The sequence below is a fragment of the Balaenoptera acutorostrata genome, chromosome 2 (genome assembly GCF_949987535.1).
Source record: "Balaenoptera acutorostrata chromosome 2, mBalAcu1.1, whole genome shotgun sequence".
In the NCBI taxonomy this organism is placed as follows: Eukaryota; Metazoa; Chordata; class Mammalia; order Artiodactyla; family Balaenopteridae; genus Balaenoptera; species Balaenoptera acutorostrata.
This window is the reverse complement of record NC_080065.1, coordinates 2,197,507-2,217,727: the sequence shown is the minus strand read 5'-3', so window position 1 is coordinate 2,217,727 and position 20,221 is coordinate 2,197,507. Positions and strand designations below refer to the sequence as shown.

The following is a 20,221-nucleotide window of genomic DNA, read 5'->3' as shown; positions in this document are numbered from 1 at the left end:
CTTTTTTTTTAAACATTTTTTATCTCTTTAATGTTGTATCTATTTTATTATTTATTTTTGGCTGCGTTGGGTCTTCGTTGCTGCGTGCAGGCTTTCTCTAGTTGCGGCGAGCATGGGCTACTCTTCGTTGCGGTGCGTGGGCTTCTCATTGCGGTGGCTTCTCTTGTTGCAGAGCACGGGCTCTAGGCTCGCAGGCTCAGTAGTTGTGGCACGTGGGCTCAGTAGTTGTGGCTCGTGGGCTCTAGAGCACAGGCTCAGTAGTTGTGGCGCATGGGCTTCATTGCTCCACGGCATGTGGGGTCTTCCTGGACCAGGGCTCGAACCCGTGTCCCCTGCATTGGCAGGCGGATTCTTAACCATTGTGCCACCAGGGAAGCCCCCCAAATAATCCTTTTGATTGGATAAATTCCCTTAAAAAAAAGTCTGGATTTTCAGCTTCTTTAGAACAAATGGAAAGTTCTGTCAACATTTCCTATGTGCCCTCGTGGCAAAAATGAGCTGGACAGAGTTGTGGCCGCCTTAGACCAAGCACAGGCTCTCCAGTTGCCAAGTGCCCCTGTGCCTGATGTCCCCGGGGCCGAGGTCACACGTCAGTCACCCGGACACTTCACTCCCTGAGGTCAGCTGCCCAGCCACCATGCTCCCCGATGCATCTGACAGCGTGCTGGCTTTGGGGCCCAGAATCTTCCATCTCAGGTCCCCACGCTTCTGCTCCCAGATGCTCCCTTGGCCCCGGCAGTGCTCCTGGGCCGCAGAGGATGGTCAGTTCTCAGGGTGCTGAGCACACAGCCTCCGGGGTCAGGACCACAGTGTGGGTCCTTCCCGCAAAGGGGACGTCAGAGAACTAGTCTCTTCTGGTCAGCCAGCTCCCCACTCCTTGTGATGCCTGGCTCTCCCTGCCTAGGTGCTGGGACATCAATGCCAACGCGTCCATCTGGTGGGTCATTCGAGGGCCTGTGATCGTCTCCGTCCTGGTAAGTGGCCGTCCCCCTGAGCTGGGCTCCAGCGGGAGAGACCAAAACAGGACCGGCTTGCAGGGCAGAGGGCCAGGGCAAGGCCAGCATTGCTGCCTCTGGGTGTGCGGAGGGATAAACCAGACCTTCCGGGGGCTGGGCAGTGGCAGGAGGGTCTGGGAGCTCCGCCCCTAGAGACCGGTGGATGGGAGGGCAGTGAGGCAGGTGGCGAGAGCTTGCCTTCGCCTGGTCCACGGTGGCAGCTGCGGTGTGGCGAGCAGAGCTCCTTCCCCGATCTGGCTCAGGCTGGCCTGAGATTCCCCCTCCCCTGGTGCAGAGCACTGGCGCTTGATCGTTTTCTCGGTGTTCTCTGGTTAAAGTGGGCAGGCTCGCTGAGCTGGGATCACAGGAGGGGGGTTGCACCTGGGGAAAGCCAAGTGCCAGACTGGCCTTGGGCCCCTGTGGTGCTGTGACGGGGACAGGCCCGGAGGGGTGGCCCCAGCGGAGAGACTCAGGAGGGACTCGTGGACAGGGGAGCTCAGGGGTCTCGACCCTGGCTGGACTCTCAACCTGGGAGCTTTGTAAAAACAGTGATAGCAGAGGTGCAGGGTCTCCTTGTCCTGGGGAGGGGCCTGGGGGCTCGTCTTGGTTTTAAGTTCCCAGGTGATTGTGCTCTGCAATCCAGAGGCCCTTAGCTGAGCCTGTGGGCCTGGATAAGAACAAGAAAGACACGTGGGGCGGGGGGCACACTGGGGCAGCCCCTCTCCGGAAGTAATGTGCACAGGCTCAGAGGAGCGCCAAGGCTGCAGAGCCAGGTGACAGGGCGTGCCCCTCCTGGGCTCACAGGAGGGCAGCACAGGGCAGCAGCCCCCTCCTCTGCTGATGGCTGAAGGGCTCGCCTCCCGGGGCCATCCGTGACCACCACCTTTCTCTTTTCAAAAATAACAGAATTTTATTTGATGCTGCCTACCATCTCGACTTGCAGTAGGAGAGCTGGAAATTGTGGCGAAATCCGAGTGGCAGCCGCGTTAGGCCACTGAGTAGCTCAGGAGAGCACAGCGACTTCCTATTTCGGCTTCTCTTAGCAGGTGCGAGGGCCGTTCATTAATCCGGAACCACTCAGGGAAGGGGCTGTCTGACACGGTGGTAATGCAGGCTGTACTGCTAGCGCAGGGAGTGTCTGGTACTTTAAACAAGGCTTTACTTTTGCTCCCCTAAGACACTGCTACCCAAAGTCATTTTATGGTAACAAATAATTTGATTATCATTTTTACTTGCTAACCTTAGCATAGTGTTTTATAATCTGACTAAATTGAAGCTTAAGGGATAATGAAAGATACTAAGCTTTCATTTCCTACTACAGTCAATACGCTGAAAACAGTATAATGAAATCTGCTATTATTTACCAAAAGTTGTTTTTTGTCAGCTTGTCACATTTAGATAATGTCAGAACCTTTTTTATTAGGTTGATAATGTGGTGGAAAAATATTGACTCTATCACTAACTATGTTTTAATAAGAATGTACTTGTTTTTCTGAAAAATCAAAATATATTGTCATTTCTAAAATAATAATAATGGAATTCATGTAAAAAATTGGAAAATACAAAATGTATTTTTAAAAAGGGAATAAAATCACCCATATTTTTAGTGCCTAGATGCACATTGTGATCATGTGCTTTTCCTTCCTATTTTTTTCTTTGAGCACATGTACTTTTTCAAAAATGCTTAATATAGTTTTGTGTCCTAGTTTGTTTTTTTCACTTAGCAATAGATGTCATCTTTCCCACGTCATTTGAAATTATTTGACCAGCTGATGTGCTGCTGCTGCATAACACCGAGCCAGTTTCCCTGCTGTAATTGTGGGGCTTGGACAGCCCAGCCCGCGAGAGCCCCAGGGCCCAGGCTGCTTTCACTAGACTGTAGTCTCTCTAGTGACTGACGGATGTTGGGTGGGCACTACTGATGCAAAGTTTCTCCCTACCAGCCTGTCACGGGGCCTAGAATTCCACTATTTAAGACTCATCCTTGGGATAGTTAAGATTTTCCCTCTTGCTTTCAAGTTCTCCCTATTAAATGAAATACAATTCAAAGGCAAAAAATGAAATAAGATAAAAGAGCCTTTGTTAGTTTACACCGCGCACGGCGTAGAGCAAGATGCACAAACAGCGAGCTGAGAAGTGTCCTGAAGCAGGGGCGCTGGGCTGGGGTCCCAGACAGGCCGCTAATCCTGTGTCTTCTGGCCAGCGTCCACAGGCCCCAGGCTACTTGTCTGAACAATGAGGGGGCCCAGCCAGTCAGCTCCACTGATCCTGCTTCTGCAAAATGGTCTAGAGCTGGTGGGGGAGGGGAGGAGAGGGGCCGACGCACAGGCAGCTTCATGGTGTTGCTGGCACTGGGCACTGGAGTTGGGGAAGGGGACACTGAAAGAAATAGACTGCGTTCCTGTCCTTTAGAAAGTGAGGATTGAACTGGTGATCAGTGGACGCACACAGATGCTTGCGTTTGGCCCCTTTCAAGTATTTCAAGTGCTCTTACGAGTAGCGTCATCCCTAACTACAGTGAATCAGGAAAAGGAGGTATAAGAAGGCTTCCTGGAGCTGGCGATTGACCTGCAGAGATTCTGTGAGTCTCCAAAGCAGTGGTTCTCAACGTGTGGTCCCCAGACCAGCAGCTTCACCTGGGAGCTTGTTAAAAATGCAAATCTTGGGAATTCCCTGGTGGTCCAGTGGTTAGGACTCCGTGCTTTCACTGCTGAGGGCTTGGTTGCGAAACTAAGATCCTGCAAGCCATGTGGTGTGGCCAAAAAAAAAAAGCAAATCTAATTTGCATTTACTAAACCATAACCTTGGGGGTGGAGCCCAGCAATCTGCACCTTAAACTTTGAGAACCTCTGCTATAAAGCCTTTGCTACTCAAAGCGTAGTCCAAGGACCCGCTTTGGCATTCATTCCCTGGAGCTTGCTAGAAATGCAGAATCTCAGGCCCACTCCAGGTCTGCCTTTTAACAAGATTCCAACGCATTCCAAGTGTGAGTAATCCATGCTGCAGCTGAGCAGACCTCAGAGCTCCTGAATCCCAGGGGCAGGGGGCGGTGCTGTGGCAGCCGTCCCTGCCCAGACGGTGTGTTTCAGCAGCACACTGCCCAGCCCCCGGAAGGTCTGCGGGTGGCAGAGGGAGTGGCGAGCTGAGCTGTCCTGGTGTGGCCTGCAGCGCCTTCCCTGCCCGGGGGCCAGGGCCGGGGGGGTCGTGCTGGGAGCGCAGATCACCCTTAGCCCCACCTCTGCCTTGTGTTTTACAGATTAATTTCATCCTTTTTATAAACATCCTAAGGATCCTGATGAGGAAACTTAGAACTCAAGAAACAAGAGGAAGTGAAGGGAACCACTATACGTAAGTGGAGGGCCAAGACCTAGGCACGCTCGCTCAGTCAGTCAGCAGGCATTTCCTGGGCACCTATCGTGTACCCAGCTGGTGCTGGGCACTGTTGGAGGTGGAGGAAAAGGAAAAGCCGGGGCCTGGGGGTTTACAGTGGACCAGGGGAAGGGAGAGTGGGTCCATGTGACCCTGAGACCCAGCCCTGGGGGTGGGGAGAAGAGAAATCTAAGCAGGGTCCCTGGAGGCAGAGATCTTACCCTTGGGACAAGGCTAGGGAGTCAGAGAGTGGGCTTCGAGGACCTAAATTCAAATCTTTACAGGGACAGTGGCCCTCCTTGTCTGTGGGTTTTGCATCTGAGGATTCAGCCAACCTTGGATTGCAGATTGAAAATATTTGGGAAAAAAAATTCCCAATCAAAACATTTTCATTGTAGGAGGTATTATACGTAATCTAAAGATGATTTAAATATATGGGGAAATGTGCGTAGGTTATATGCAAATACTACCCCATTTTATATAAACGCCTTGAGCATCCAAGGATTTTGGTGTCTGCGGAGGGTCTGGAACCAATCCCCGTGGATGCCGAGGGTCGACTGTATTTTCCAGCTTTCACTAGACCTTAGCTTTCACCAGACCTTAGCTTTCACCAGATTTTCAAGATAATGTGATCCAAAAGTACTTTAAAACCTTTAAGATGTTCAAGAAAGATGCTGTGTTAGTCTGCACAGCCTGCCACAATAAGATACCACAGATTGGCTGGCTTAAATAAGAGAAGTTTATTTACTCACAGTTCTGGAGGCTGGAAGTCCAAGATCAAGGTGTTGGCAGGTTTGGTTTCTCCTGAGGTCTGTCTCCTTGGCTTGTAAACGGCCGCCTTCTCACTGGGTCCTCACGTGGCCTTTCTCTGTGCACCTGCATCCCTGGTGTCTCTTCTTACAAGGACACCAGTTGGTTGGACTACGGTCCCACCCTGATGGTCTCATTTAAACTGGTCCCTGTCTGCAAGTACAGTCACATTCTGAGGTACTGGGGCTTAGTTAGACCTTCAACTTAAAATTCTGGGGAAACACAGTTCAGCCCATGACAAATGTTGAAGACAAATCAGTGTCCAACAGAGGCTTTCTCTGTCATGATCTGAGTTTTGAGAATCTGGCAGAGGCCTGGATTACTGGGTGACAGATTCCCCAGGATGTCACTAGAGTAGTGGCTCCAAAGTAGGGGGCAGCTGGGGATCCAGGACAGAGTTGCCAGATAAAATACAGGATGCCCAGTTTAATTTGAATTTTGGATAAACAACAAATAGTTTTTTAGTACTTACACCAAAAAAAACACTATCCATTGTTTATCTGAAATTCAAATTGAACTGGGTATCCTGTATTTTTGTTTGCTAAATTTGGCCACCCTAACCTGGGAAGAAAACAAAAGAGCTTCTCCTTACAGATATTTATTATCAAACAAATGAGAATGCTGGTTTTGCTAATAATACATAAGACACAGCGTGATAGTAGTACATGCAGATACGTTATAAATCAATAAAGTTATTCATGTGGGTATGGGTTCAAAGCGTTTTACTGATAGGGCGCATGAACAGAAATTTGGGGACTGGCCGTGGACTGATAAGTATTGAATCCGGGTGACGGGTGCGTGGGAGCTGGAGATTTTCCGAAACGGAAGTAAAAACAAACAAGCGGCGGGGACACTGCTGCAAAGCCTCCTGCAGTCAGGCGAGATGGGGGTGCCCCTGGGTGTGGAGGGGCCCGAGACCGCAGCGCCTCTGTGTCCTCAGGCGCCTGGCCAAGTCCACCCTCCTGCTGGTCCCCCTCTTCGGAGTCCACTACATAGTCTTTGCCTTCTCCCCGGAGGATGCCATGGAGATGCAGCTGTTCTTTGAATTGGCCCTTGGCTCCTTCCAGGTAAGCTCCAGGGGCTGTGGCTTCACGGTGGGAAGAAGTGTTCTCTCTCTCCTGAGAGAAAAGTGGAGAGGCCAAAAGCCAGGTCTTCCCGGAGGCAGAGGGATGCCTCATTTGGCAGAGACCCACGAGACGCAGGGGCAGGACCTCACCGTGCTGCGTGACCCTCAGTGGGACCCAAGCTCCCCACCAGTCACGCGGGGGTGGGAGATGCAAGTAAGGAGAGAGAGACTGACTCCAGGGAAGACGAAGGGAACGTAGCCCAGCACACACGATCGCACAAGTCTCGGTAATTAGAGTCAAAATAATGTAAGCACCGAGGGCTCGGGCTCAGCCATCAAGGAGTAGGACAGGAAGATGAGTGTAGTGGGGGAGTGGGCGGGGGGTGGAAGGCTGTGCGAAAGAAGGATAGCCTCCTCTCCACACTGGGAAGTCCATAAAAACCGCCCCAAGCTGAAAAATTCAGAAGTAGCAACATCCGCATTATAACTCAGAATCAGTCAAGAGAGTTCCAAGTCGCTGCCTCTGAGAACAGGAAATGGGGCAGGGGTGTCAGCAGCTTACTGTTTTTTCGTTTCTTTTTTTTGTGACAAGAGACATTTGACTCTTTGAAACCAATTACATACACAATTTACTAAAAATAAAAGCCAACTTTAAAAAAAGAAAACAAAGGGGGTGGGGGAGAAACCACCTACCTTCTAATTCAACAAGATGTTGCGAAGTTAAAAAATATAGTAAACCTGTTTGGACAGAAGGGGCTTTTAACATGAATCCCAAACTTCACAGTGTTATTTGTTTATTTACTCATAACTATCTCCTTCCAAAAATAATATGATGTAGCTTTCAGGGAAAACATACAAAGGACAAAAAATAAGTAGATGAGGGATCAGTGAATAAAGAAAATAAAGCCAAAACTGAGTTCATACACAGAAACAAATTTGATCAAGTTTTCTGAAGGTGGGAGAGGTGTGTCATAAATTTGGTTTGGAGCTTCCCAGTAGCCAAAGCAAAGACAGAAACACACTCTTTCAAGATTTAGATGAAAGCAGGCTAGTCCCTAGGGAACGGCCTGAGAGAACTTTCTCCCAGTGGGTTTTCCGGAAGAAGCCAGCCTGTCTTCAACAACACTGACCATCCCACAGTCTTCCTCACCTGGGCAGGCCTCGGCCTTGGGGCGGGGCTCAACGCCGCCCTCATTCCTGGAGTTCTGTTCAGGACAGGTGTGCCCAGGGTGGTCCTCCTGTCACAGCTCACTTCCAGGGAGGACGCATCACTGGGAACACATTCCTGAGTGGGGTCTGGCCCTAACCCACGCCTTCAGACCCCCACCCCAGGGCTGTCCCCTTTGCTCCCTCTGAGCCCCTTCTCTGCCCAGAGACCCCGGCCAGCACCCCAGACCCGCAGAGCACCTAGTCTCTTGTGTAATCCGTGATCTTTTGCTCTGGGCCAGGAAGCTTCCACATAACGTGCGGGAGGCTGGGCTCACCGTGGCCCGTTTAGCAGGTGGGGGGTCCAGGTCCAGACGGGTGGAAGGTCATGACCTGGCCAACAGAAGTGGGTAGTGACCCCGCTGAGGACCTGGAGACCCAGGTGTCATCCTGCGTGGGTGGGGACTTCCTGTCTCTGGAGCTGGGCTTGCGGCTGGGGCTGCAGACTGCTCCTGAAGGCCGTTCGGCTCCCCTCGGGAAATGCTTGTTAGGAGGAAACCAAAAGCACTTGCCTAAATGTTCCCATTGAAATGTTTACAGAGAAAAAGGATCTTTAAGACTTTTTTTAAAAAAAGAACCACTGTTCAAATACAAACATAGATGTCATTTTATTATATATTATACATTTATACTGTATGCATATTTTTTAAATTTTGTATTATGGAAAAATTTTTCCATAATACAAAAGTGAAGTGGACGATATAACGAACCTCCGTGTGGCCCTAACCCTGTCGTGGCCTGTCCTGTTTCACCTCTGCCGTCACCCACATCATTTTAGGCAACCCCAAGCCATCGTTGTATTTCAAACGTAAATATTTTAGCATGTATTTCTAAAAGACGAGAGCTTAAAGAACACACACAGAACCATAATGCTATGATCCCTGTCATATATTTCTAAAAATGAAAGTTTATTAGCTCCTCCTAATTGTAGAAATACTTGCTAATTGAGGAAAATTTGGAAAATAAGGAAAAGTTAAAAGAAAAAGGAAAATCCATCGATAATCTCATAACCCGATATAATGACCTCTGTTAAAATGTCAGTGTGTTTACTTCTGTCTCTTTTCTATCCAAGAAGACACGCACACATACACAAAATTGAGATCAGGACGTGTGGCTTTTATATCCTCCTTGTTCTGTTTAATTCTTTATCATTCCATAATGAACGTTTCTCCAGGTCATTAAAATTCTTCAAAGACTGCATATTCTTTTTTTTTTTTAATTTTTATTTATTTTTGGCTGTGTTGGGTCTTCGTTGCTGCACGCGGGCTTTCTCTAGTTGCGGTGAGCGGGGGCTACTCTTCGTTGTGGTGCGCGGGCTTATGGCTGTGGCTTCTCTTGTTGTGGAGCACGGGCTTTAGGCGTGCAGGCTTCCGTAGTTGTGGCTCGCGGGCTCAGTAGTTGTGGCGCACGGGCTTAGTTGCTCCACGGCATGTGGGATCTTCGCGGACCAGGGCTCGAACCCGTGTCCCCTGAATTGGCAGGCCAATTCTCAACTACTGCGCCACCAGGGAGGTCCAAGACTGCATATTCTTAATGACTGTATACAAACCGTGGAATTTCTGAAGCTTGCTGGCTGAGGCAGGCCGCCCTCTGCGTACCTGGGGCACGTCTAACCGGCCCTCACCCGGGGCTACCCCCACCTCAACAGTGAGACTGTGTCTCCGGACCTTTGAGGCTGCGGCAGCCCTGGTCCAGTGAGGTGGCAGCAGCCTGACCACCAGCTCCTGGCCTGCCGACCCGGGACTCAGTCCCTCACCTGTGAAGCGGGGGTCCTCCCCACCCACCTCCTAGGGCTCTGCAAGGATTGAATGAAGCACCTGGAACCCAGAAGCCCAATATTACACAGGCTAAGCTGCGCCCCAAACCCAGCTCTCGTTTATTTCAAAGCCCGACTTTCACACCCTCTGACAGCGGCTCCTAATCAATGGTGCCCCTTCGAACCATCTTTCAGAGCTGCTGATGGTTTCACCCCAGACATTCGGAGTTGGGGCACAGATTGCACCCTGGGCCAGAGCTCCCAGGTGATTCTTATGTGTGGCAAAACTTGAAAACTGCTGCCTTGAGTCCGTGTTCCTGCCCCACCCCCCTGGTCCCCGTTCCCTGTGGCATCAACCACACCTGAGACTCTTAGAGCAGATCCTTCTAGTTTGTAACTCTTGTTAAAACGCCAGGACTGGGCTTCCCTGGTGGCGCAGTGGTTCTGAATCCGCCTGCCAATGCAGGAGACACGGGTTTGAGCGCTGGTCTGGGAAGATCATCCCACATGCCGTGGAGCAACTAAGCCCGTGCGCCACAACTACTGAGCCCGAGTGCCACAACTACTGAAGCTCGTGTGCCTAGAGCCCGTGCTCTGCAACAAGAGAAGCAACAGCAATGAGAAGCCCGCGCACTGCAACGATGAGTAGCCCCCGCTCGCCACAACTAGAGAAAAGCCCGCGCGCAGCAACGAAGACCCAATGCAGCCAAAAATAAAAAAAAAACTAAAATTAAAAAACAAAACAAAACAAAAAAACACCAGGACTCCTGAGCAGTCGTGTGGATGAAGCCCACCATAAACAGGCAGGTTCACCCCTCTTTGGGGTCCTGTCCATGTCATAAGCAGCCAGGGGCAGGCCTGGCTGGCACTGGGGGGAGGGGCTGGGCCACCCGCGGTCAGGGCTGTGGCACCTGGGCCTCTGTGGGAAGCCTGAGGGCAGGGGCTTGTTAGGAAGGACAGGCCGGCCCTCGGAGGGCCCTGAGGTGAGCAGGGCATCCCGACTGCGAGACCCTGCTCGTAGCTCACGGTTCCACGCAGGCCTCTTCAGCTCAGGTCCCACATCTCCGCCCGCAGCCCCGCCTGGCAGGCTCCACGCCAGGACTCCGGGGGTACCGCTGGGAAGAGAGGAGCTCCGGATGCTAGCGGGGGAGGGCCCTGATAGGCACAGACCCCCACCGTCCCAGGGAACCTAAAGCATACGTAGCCCTGAGGCCTCTGACCTGGACGTGAGGGGGGCTCACGCCCCACTGTTGGCTGGCCGGTACCTGCCTGCGACCTGCACGCCAGCTGTTCTGACCACACGGCCACACATTTGTCTTTCAACGTGAGTAGCTGGCCCTGTTTAGACCTCTCCAGATTTCCAGCTCGTCTTGCAGATGAGCCCACCCAGGCCCAGGGGCTCCCATGGGCTGCCCCACCCGCTCAGCTCCGGGCCAGATGGGCATGGCTCAGGTGCCGTTGTTGCTGCTTCTCCCAGGTGGCCCGCCTCGCTAATTCCGGTGACCTGCCTGGTCCCTGTGGCCTCCACTTAACGTAACTGGCACGGCCCTGGTGCAGGGCCCCTCCCTGGACACGGGGGAGGTCCTTGCCCCCAAGCGCGTCAGTCTGTGTGGGTGATGCCAGCACAGCTGGGGCACTGAGGGCCGGAAGAGGAAGCCTCCGCTTCCCCTGGAGGGGGAGAGGCGCGGGGAGGCTCTGGAACAGCTGTGGGGAGCAGTGAGCTGGGGCTGGTGAGGAAAGGGCCCCAGGTGGGTAGGAGGCTGGGTGCTGGGCCCGCACTCATCCCGTTGCCCGGCTTCTTCCGCAGGGCCTGGTGGTGGCCGTTCTCTACTGCTTCCTCAATGGGGAGGTGAGTGTCCTGGGCTGCCGGGGTGCAGGGGAGCTCCCTCACAGCCGTACCTGGAAGGGGTGGTGGGGAGTGGGGTGTGGCGTTGGTGGGGGAGGCCGGGCCCTCCTGGCTTGGGTCTGTCTTCCAGGAGTCTGGGCTTACCTCATGGGAGCCCCAGGGTCACCTGCAGGCCTTGTTAAAACAACCACTGGGTCCTGCCCTGTTTCTAAACCAGCAAAAATAGGTCCCGTCACTCTGGGCTGGAGGCTGAGAATGTCTTAACTAGCACCCCAGGTGATTCTTATCCTTGGGCAAGTTCAGGAAATGGAGGAAAGTGCAGGCACCCCAGCCCTAACCGCGGCTGCTGACTGCTTGCTTGATGGGTGATGTCGGTCACGGCCCTGCTCTGGGCCTCAGGCCTCTCATCTGTAAAACGAGTGACTCAGGTGAAACGTTTGCTGCTCCGTCCTCTGAGACCTCCAGAGAGTGTGACTCCTGGCAGGGCGGGGGGCTGCACCCCTAGCTGGAGGTCTCTGCCCTTGCCCAGAGCACCGTCGGGACGTGAGGTTCCTGGCACAGAGGCCGTGCAGTTGACATTAGTTGGATACGGTGTTGCACACAAGTAAAGCCTTCCCGTGACTGTTGATCATCTGGTTTGCCCCACTTGAATGGGAGTAGCCTCTGATGTTTTCCAAAAATCAAGCATCAAGTCTGGCCTCAAAGGCTTTGCTGCTACAGCTGGGGATTGTGAAGGAAATTCCCAAAGAGCAGCCCTTTGGCCCCCAGATAAGTTCCGAGCTTGGGTGGCTTCATGGGGATGTGTCCAGTTGCCCCAGGTGACCAATCTGGAGACTGTGGAACAACCCCCTTCTTCGGGACAGGTGTGCGGAGATTGCAGGTGAAAGGACCCAAGGGAAAGGGGGCCCTCAATACCTACTGGACGTCGAGATGGTAAATCTGAGCGGCCTGCAGGAGGGGAAGGCATGCCCGCTGGGCAGAAGTGGCAGAGCCCGACCGAGGCCCCAGGGGAGCAGGACCCTGGGCCAGGGTCATCCTTTCCTCCCGGCTGACGGCTGGTCTCTGGGGGCAGGTGCAGCTGGAGGTTCAGAAGAAGTGGCGGCAGTGGCACCTGCGTGAGTTCCCACTGCACCCGGTGGCCCTCGGCTCCTTCAGCAGCGGCACCAAGGCCAGCCCCTCGGAGCAGAGCCGGGGTACCTGCAGGACCAGTGTCATCTGAGGCTGGAGCAGGGCCACCCAGACAGGCCAAGACAGGTCCTGAGGGCTGACTGCTGCCCATCTTCCTGCCAGATGCTGTGTGCTCGCTCCTGTGACTATAACACCCCTCCTCCGGGCCTCGGGGCGGGGGTGTGGTGGTAATTCCTCAGAACCGAAGGGACCTGGGGCAGGAAGAGGGCCTGGGATTTGGGTCTGTTGAGTTTTCTGGGAAGACTTCAGGGGTCCCAGGAGGGGGCAGGGGAATAAACGGTAGCTGGGATGAGACTTGGTATTTGTCAGTCCTCTTGCCCGGGAGCCACAGGTGAAGGATGCCGCCCCCACCACTTCCTGGAGGATGGGGCTGCCTGGGTCCCCCTGCTCCAGTTTTCAGGGACAAGCTTAGCGGAGATTGAGGCCCTCGGCCCTAGGTGGACCCTCCCCACCCCTCACCGCAACTCACCCACCCGGTCGCTCTTCCCCCAGAGCCTTCTGACAGCCAAGTCACAGGGAGCCCAGGAGAGCCCCGGCCCTTTCAGTCGCCCCAGCGTGGGATGAGGCACCCGTTCTTCCTGCTTTCGGCTAAGCTATCTGCAGTACAGCAGGAAATGGGGCAGAGTCCCACTGACAGAAGAGAAACTGGTTCACCAAGGTCCTGTGACTTGACCAAGACACTCAGCAGGGAAGTGGCAGCTCGGTCCAGGGCTTCTGGTTTCAAATCCCCAGCCTCCAAGGCTGTCTGTCTCCCCTGCTCCTGGGCAAGGGCGGACAGGGGCTTGTCTCCCCGCCCCACTGGGGATTTTAAGTCTCCCCCTGTACTCTGAATCTCAGTTCCCTCAATTATTAGCACTCCTTCCCTGCCAGCCATGTGAGGGTTAAAGGACTACGTATTTGAACCCTTTTACAAAACGAAGCCTGCGTGCTCAGGGGAGAGCATTCTTGACAGAAGCAGAGGTGACCCTCCCCGCGGCTAGAGAAGAGGGCATCTTGCTGGTAGGTGGGCCCAGCTCTAGTCCTGGCTTTGGGTGACCCTGGACAAGTGGCCCTGGCCCACAACTTCTGCATCTCACCCCTGCAGACAGGGTCACCCCCTTTGCATCTTATAGTCTGCTACTGGGGTGAGAAGGCCAGACACCCATTTTCCAGGGCTTTCTCCAGGGACCTTCATGGACTCTGTACACCTTGGAATCAAAAAGTTAAAAAAAAAAAAGTAAAATCACAGGAGAGGTAGAGGCACCCAGTCCAGCCCAGAAAGAGGACCTGGCAGGGCAGAGACCAAAACCCCATGCAATCAGTGGCAGCCAGAATGAACCAGGAAAGGCCTGAATTCATCAGGTGGGGGAGGGGCATGGGGCTAGTGTAGAATGAAATGGGCTGAGGGCCACAAACCCACCTACTGGGCAGAAAAGGGACTGGACAGGGGCCAATTTGATGCACAGAAATGTAAAGTGGCCAGCAAAGGTGGAAATCTCCACTGGTTCCTGGTCCCCTCCACCTGCAGGCCTCTGCATCCAGGGTGGTTGTTAATCATTACCTGAGGTTGGGCCAGTCCCCAGTACCCCCTGGAGTCCAGCAGCTCCAGATATGTGCTCTTTGAAGTGTGTTCTAGGATAAAAATGGTACCCTGAGGCTGTCTGGCCCTTACCAAAGATGGATGCACACGCTTACCTCAGAGAGGACAGTATTAGAAGCCAGGCGGGCCCTCCTGGAAGGGCTTCAGGCGGGATTCACAGGGAGAGTCCCGAGGCACAGCCAGCTGCTGGAAGCTGGGGTTATCCAGGGATTACGGGGTACCCCCGACAAAGGGCAGGGCTCAAATAAAGTCGAACGGTTTGAAAAGCTTCTACACCCCAGCAGCCCTGAACGCTGCCTCCCTGACATGACCAAAGCTAAAGCAGGGAATTTGCACAAGGCCCTTTGAGCTGGTGAAGAAGGTTCTAGGCACTGACTGGACACCCTTCGCTGACGAATGATTCACTTTTAGCAACGCAGGAGGCCCCAGGGACCCTACAGCCCATATCCCGGCAGAGTCAGTAAAACAGGTGTGAAATGTACTTGGCTGTGCAGCCAGCCTGAGCACCAGTTCCCTGAGCTGCTTCCACGTCTATTCCCATCCCAGGAAGGACTCAAGAAAAGGTTTTAAAATATGTTTCTTCTTGTAAAATCAACATCCTAATAACGTGGCTAAGCTGGTGCAGCTGCTGGCTCGGAGGCACCCACCCGGCCTCTGGGCTGCAAAGGCCACTGGCCCGACCACCCCAAGGCCAAGAGGCGGCAGTTTGAATGTCCCATGTTGGAGAAGTCCCATCGTGACCCCACTTGCTGGTAGAACTCAGTGTCCTCGCAGGGGGGCCTAAAATTCTGCAGGCAGGCCCCAGGGGTGCGTGACGCTGTCAGTACGGCTGATGCTGTTGACGTGGAGGCCGCTGACGGCGCTCAGGAAGAAGAGGAAGGAGGCCGTGAACTCGCTCCAGAACGTCAGCGTGAGGCCCATGAGCGTGACCTGGTTCCTGAGGAGGGTCAGGAAGCTCAGGAGGCCCCCGAAGGAGAGGATGAACGCGAGGAGGAAGAGGGCGGAGCCCACAGCCCACCTGTGCCACGAGCGGGGGTCCTCGGACACCTGGGACACCATGAGGAGCTCCAGGCCAAAGATGGCGACCACCACGGCCAAGGTGGCCACGCTGCGGGCCACAGCCATGCCCGAGGCTAGCCCGGGCACATGGGCCTGCCTCAGGTCTCGGAGGCAGTGCAGCTCAGCCTGGTTGGAGGTGGTGCAGAAGTGCCACAGCCCGAAGAGGCGGTCGTCGGCCAGGAGCCAGTGGCCATCGCAGATGGAGAGGGAGGAGAGGACCACTGCCAGGGAGGTGCACAAGATAATGAGCGCCCGGATGGAGGGGTCAGAGAAGGACCGGCGGGACCTCCTTTGGGCCAGCAACTTCTGGGCCTGGAAGACAGCACGGGGCAGCATGAGGGAGGGCCCCCGCCACAGCCCACCAGCCTCCTCAGGGAAGACCCAGAACACACCTTGTAGCTTCCGACAGCCACGGTCTCCCAGGATGCCCGGGAAGCCCACCTTAGTCACAGCACAGACCCACCTCCTGGTGGGGCGGGGGGGGGGGGACCCTCCTCCCATCCTACCTGTTTCCCGTCCGTCCTCCATTCAAGACCTATAAGCATTGCCTGTGGATCCAGTTATTAATCAGGCAAAGAGTTTCCTGACCTTTCTTTAATGATCTTTATAATGAGTAAGAAACCCAAATTGTATTGACAGGCAAATCTTAGTCCATTCTGAAGTCAGCAAACCTGTCTGGCTTGGCTGATGTGACCTTGAGCTAGCAGCCAGCCTTGGCTTCTTTGTATGCAAAACAAGAATACTGCACTAGACTTTATTAGCACATCAGTGAAGGTTACATAGCTCCCTCTTCTGGCCCCTGGTCTTCCCCAGTTTCATTCTAATCTGCACCCAGCTTTTTCAGCACTTTTCTTCAGGGCGCAGTGATATTTGCACTTTGCCCTTCAGTCTGGCTCAGCCTGTACTCCGCCCAGGACGGGGCACCACTGTCTGTTCTAGAAGTTTCTGGGTGGGGGAGTCCCTGAGGCTCCCCTTCGAAGCCTATGGTCTCGGCCCTGCAAAAGTACACCCTGTCCTCTCTCCTGGCAAGCCGGGCCACGCGTCCAGTGAGGTGTCCCTTCCCACAGCCCCGGGACACCCCCACGCCACCGTCCCCAACCCCCAACCCGGAAGCAAAAGGAATGCTTCAAAGGGTAAAACTCCTTAGACGGCCCACAAGCCCTCCCAGGGCATCCTCCTGGCCATGCCTAGGACAAGCCTAGAACTTTCCTCCTCACACCTACTGGTCCCTCCACCTGAAAGGCTCTTCTCCCGGCTGCCCCCCCCTTCTCCATTCTTCATGTCTCAGCTGAAACATCGCCTCCTGGGAGGGGTCTGTCCTGCCCACCCAACCCAGAACGGACCCCTCCGGTCACTCTCCGTCAGGAACCGTTCTGACAAGTTTTCCATTCCTGTCTGATTCGTAGTGGGAGGGCAGGACCGTGTCCCCAGCACTCGGCGCCGTGCTCAAGAGCCACGAGGTCGAGTTTGCAGCCGCTGTCACTTCCATCTGAAGCTCCCTTTAAACCATCTCCTGCCCAGTCATAAATTACGCCCTTTAGAGTGTGTGTGGAAGCAGCCCAGGTCACGCCCCAGTTTGGGAGGTAAGCAAAGCACACAGCTCATGCGTGACGATCACTGCTAGAAAGCAAACCGAAAGGGGACTCTGGGGGTGAGCCCTATGCCACGTGCAAGTGGAGGCTTCCAGAGGCGGTCTGGGCCGCCCCTCTCGGTGAGGGGCAGACAGCAGAGCCACGCTCCCGGGAGGCCCCAGGATCCTTATGGATCCGGCTTGCTTTCAGCACTTCTGCCTAGTTAGGGTCCTGTCTCACTCTTAAACCTGAGTCTGGTGGAGATGCTCCATGTGGGTGGGGGGGGCAGGGTATGTAAAAAGGGAAACTCACACAGAGGTCAGGGGACCAGCCCAAGAGCATTCACCGAGATCACAGTAAAGCCTGGCACAGCTGCCCGACAGCTGTATCATGTGTAGTGGGGGGGATGCACGCAACCGATGAATACCCACTGGGGCCTTCGTGTGAGGGGCTCAGTATGTGGTGAGGAGAAGGACTGGAGCGGCCAGAGGGACGCCCAAGGGCTCAGGACCCGACGCAGACCAGAGACAAAGGCAGCCTGGGGCGCTGTAGAGAGCACTCGGGCGGGGAGTCTGGGCTCTGGTTCTCAAACCGCATCCCCTCGTCTCCTGGAGGCCTCCAGGTGCTAAAGCAGGGGGCAGGGGGTCAGCTCCCGGCCCCTCACTTAACCCACAGCAGGTCCCTCTTACCTGCTGGAGCCGCTGGGAATCTAAGAGTCCGTACTGGATTTCATGAGGAAAAAACGGCTCTACTGAGAAACAAACCAAGGGAACTTGGAAACCTCTGGGACTACAAACCATAAAGGTGTTTGTCTTTGCGCGGTTTCTTAACCTCCTTGGCCCTTATTTTCTCATCTATGGTTCCGCAGTTGCATTTTGTAGCAGGAGTTAGTGATCCCTGCAGGAAAGAGTAGCCATGAAGGCACCCGGAGGTTATGTAACTCCCTGCAGGTTGATAAGTTTCTAGGATGGGAAAACCCCAGACGCAGGCAACAAGTCACAAGAACGCAGCACCCAGAGGCCTTTTGACTTCAGACATCACGCTGTCTGGAGAAAAAGCACATGCCATCCTACCCTCAGCCCCACCTGTCCTGCACACAGAGTGGACTTTAATCTCCAGGCCCTCAGACATCACACTGGGATCAGAAAAAGACAGCTGACATCAGGTCGTTTTCCCCCTCCCACCCCAAAGGAGGGCATCATTCAAACCCTGACACCAGTAAAACTCCCAAGGATTAAGTGAGATCATGTATATAAAGGTGCCCAGCACAGAAGCAGTTCCTGATTAATATTAGTAACAATAATAAGGTATCTTGGGAGTCCTTATTCCTCACCACTGCCCCACACCCCGGCTGCCAGCACCTCTGTGAACTTGCAGTGATCCAGGGCCTGAAATCCTCTTCCGGAGGGCAGCTGGGCATCAGCGTGGTCAGTGGAAGGTCCGTGGACCAGAGGGTATGAGGGCAGTCTAGCCCTGCCCCTGACCCACCAGCCTCCAGCTCTGTGACCTTGGGCAAATCACTTTAATCTCTTAGGGCCTGGACTGTCTCTACTGAAAAAAAAAAGAAAAATGGAAGCATTTCCCTTTTTCATCCAGAGCCCCGAATGATTAAGTAGTGACCTGTAGAACAGTGTCACGTGGCACTCCTGGGCCACTGAGTCCAGTGCCAAGGTCTTGTCCTCCTCTGTAACCCAGGACCCCATCTGATCCCGTCAACCCCTAAGTAGTGGACACTCTGGGCTGCTCACTACGCTTTCTCCACATCAACCCCCCGCCCCGCGCCCCTGCGCTTCCCTCCCCCCCACCCCGCCACCCCTTCCCTTTGCCCGCTCAGCCCAGGCCCAGGTCAGGCCCTCCTCCTCCTCAGCTGGAAATCTCTTCGACAGCCTCCTGCAGAGTAAGCTCCGCCTGCGTGACCGCAGGGCACCGGTCAGGGAGGCGCCGGAGCCGGCCTGCTTGCCTTTTAGCGCTTTGACCTCCGGGGAGCTACATACCCCCTGAAGATAACAGTACCTGCCTCCTGGCCCCCGGGTGGAGCCGAAACGAGACCTAAGCACCCCCACTGCTTAGAACAGTCCCAGGCCGGCGGTTACGTGCTCCTAGCATCAGCGGCGATTTTCAAGCCAGCACAGCGCCCCGCCCCGCGCCGCCGGCAGTAGCGCCCCAGGGTTTTACCTCATCTTCCCCGCCCCCCTTCTTTCACTAAAAGGTCAAGTCTGTTTACCTGGCTACTCTCCTGCCCCTCCCCGCCCCCGTTAATCCTGCCGCAGTTTCTTCGCCTCTTAGTCTAGCACTCGCTTCCCCCAAACCGCTCCGAAATCCCGGTGTGCACGTCTCTCCCACGCAGGGCCGTCGGCTCCCGAAGGCGGGACCGCACCCGCTCCCACCCTCCTCACTGCCGGTCCCGGAGGCGGCCCGGCCGGGACCCCAGATTATGCCCAGCACGAGAGGAACTCGCTGCATCCGGCTCTAGGGTTGCGGTGTCCCGGCCACAAGGGGCTGGGGGCGCGGCCTATGGGTGGAGTCTCTCCTGTTCGGGCCCAGAAGTCTGGTTCGACTCGATTCTGTCGCTGAGCTGGCCGCCACGGGCGGGTTACTTCACCTGAGCCTCGGTCACCGCATCTACAAAGTGGGCGCATTGGGATCAGCCGGAGTCTGCGCTGCGGGGCGCCGAGCACTTGCGGGCAGAGTCTGCGGGCCGCTCTGACCGTCCAGACCGTCCAGTCGGGAGGTGAGGAGGCGGGACGCGTCCGCTAGGGAAGCTCGACGCAGGGCAGCGGAGAGCCGCACGCCCGGGGGGTAGGCGTGGGGATGGACCCCTGGCATCCTTCTAAGGAGAAACCCCATCTCTGCGAGGCGGGCCCCTCCCCTCTCTACAGCCTGTCCTGAGGTTTCCGCGTGCCCCAGCGAGTCCACCCCCTTGCCCGCCCCCCAAAATCAGTTTCGGGAGGGGAGATGGTCTTGCTGCCCCCGCCCAGGAAAGTCCTGGCTTCCCCAGAGATGCTTCCTCGTGTGACAAGGCGAGCCTCATTTTCGAGTGGATTCCGTCCATCCTCCGCCCCAGACGCGCCCCCTTTTAACAGGAGGGACCCCTCTGGTGCACCTAACGGATGGACACTGCGGACCCCAAAGAGAAGCACAACACTCCTCCCCAGCCGTTTGGGAGCCTCGGTGCCCGCAGGACCTCGAGGGGCCCGCGCCCTGGGCGGATTCCACCCCCCCCCGGACCCCGGCCGGGCCCCTCCCCGCCCCCCCCCCCCCAGGGCTCTCGCCCACCTGCACGCCGAGGGCTGTCATCCCGCGCCGGGGCTCGGCTGCGCGCTCCAGCCTGGTTCCCTCGGGGCTCCCGAGCGCCGCTCTGCCGGGGCCGCGGCTCCCGACTCTGGACCTCTTCCCGGGGGCGGGGCGGGGCGGGGCGGGCCGGGGGAGGGGCGGGCGGAACTGCTGCCCCCGGGCGGCTGGTCGGGCCGGGCCCCTCCCCGCGCGCCGCGGCTCGCTTTGTGCTGAGTCAGCGGGGCCGCCGGAGGAGCCCCCGGGGGGGTGGGGGCCAGGACCCGGCCCGAAGGGGAGGCTCGGGGCCTGGGGGAGGGCTGACTCGGCCGACTTGCAGGCCCGGAGTCGCTCCCCGGTCTCAGGGCACGGCTGTGCCCGCGGCGCCGATTCCTCGAGGGCCCGGGGCCGAGGAGCCGGGTCAGCCCGAGCGTCCGGGGGAGGCGGCGGCGTCCAGGCGGCAGGCGCGCGCCCGGGCTCTGCAGCTCCACCACCTTGGGCCGTTG

At 55.7% G+C, this 20,221-nt stretch overlaps 2 protein-coding genes across 9 annotated transcripts in view; one reads left to right on the top strand and one right to left on the bottom strand.

Moving 5' to 3' along the window:
* Nucleotides 1–12,451, top strand: part of LOC103005092 (secretin receptor) — a 63,271-nt gene extending 50,820 nt beyond the window's left edge. Inside the window, exons 9-13 of the mRNA XM_057539982.1 lie at nucleotides 905–974; nucleotides 4,252–4,343; nucleotides 6,115–6,241; nucleotides 11,010–11,051; nucleotides 12,121–12,451. Of these exons, the coding sequence (XP_057395965.1) occupies nucleotides 905–974; nucleotides 4,252–4,343; nucleotides 6,115–6,241; nucleotides 11,010–11,051; nucleotides 12,121–12,267 (478 nt within the window). The 3' untranslated portion in view covers nucleotides 12,268–12,451. The remainder of the gene's footprint in view (nucleotides 1–904; nucleotides 975–4,251; nucleotides 4,344–6,114; nucleotides 6,242–11,009; nucleotides 11,052–12,120) is intronic.
* A 1,924-nt stretch (nucleotides 12,452–14,375) lies between these two features.
* LOC103016485 (voltage-dependent calcium channel gamma-like subunit) lies at nucleotides 14,376–19,844 on the bottom strand. 8 transcript variants are annotated; one of them, XM_057539986.1, is made up of 6 exons: nucleotides 19,722–19,828; nucleotides 18,670–19,067; nucleotides 17,807–17,996; nucleotides 17,135–17,342; nucleotides 14,834–15,186; nucleotides 14,376–14,752 (listed from the first exon to the last, which is right to left on the bottom strand). In XM_057539986.1, the coding sequence occupies exons 4-6, from the start codon at nucleotides 17,243–17,245 to the stop codon at nucleotides 14,596–14,598; spliced, it is 621 nt and encodes a 206-aa protein (XP_057395969.1). In that variant the 5' UTR covers nucleotides 17,246–17,342; nucleotides 17,807–17,996; nucleotides 18,670–19,067; nucleotides 19,722–19,828; the 3' UTR covers nucleotides 14,376–14,595. The 8 variants fall into 8 exon arrangements, with proteins under 8 accessions (XP_057395969.1, XP_057395967.1, XP_057395968.1 ...); XM_057539984.1 differs by having other exon boundaries at nucleotides 14,376–15,186; XM_057539985.1 differs by having other exon boundaries at nucleotides 14,376–15,186; nucleotides 19,048–19,067; nucleotides 19,722–19,787.
* Between the last annotated feature and the right edge of the window lie 377 nt (nucleotides 19,845–20,221).

Coding starts and splice junctions, on each gene's coding strand:
- LOC103016485 (XM_057539984.1), bottom strand. CDS start 17,245: ATGGTTTGTAGTCCCAGAGGTTTCCAAGTTCCCTTGGTTTGTTTCTCA. Junction 15,187..17,134: donor ATTCCCAGCGGCTCCAGCAG/GTAAGAGGGACC, acceptor GCTGTCTTCCAG/GCCCAGAAGTTGCTGGCCCA.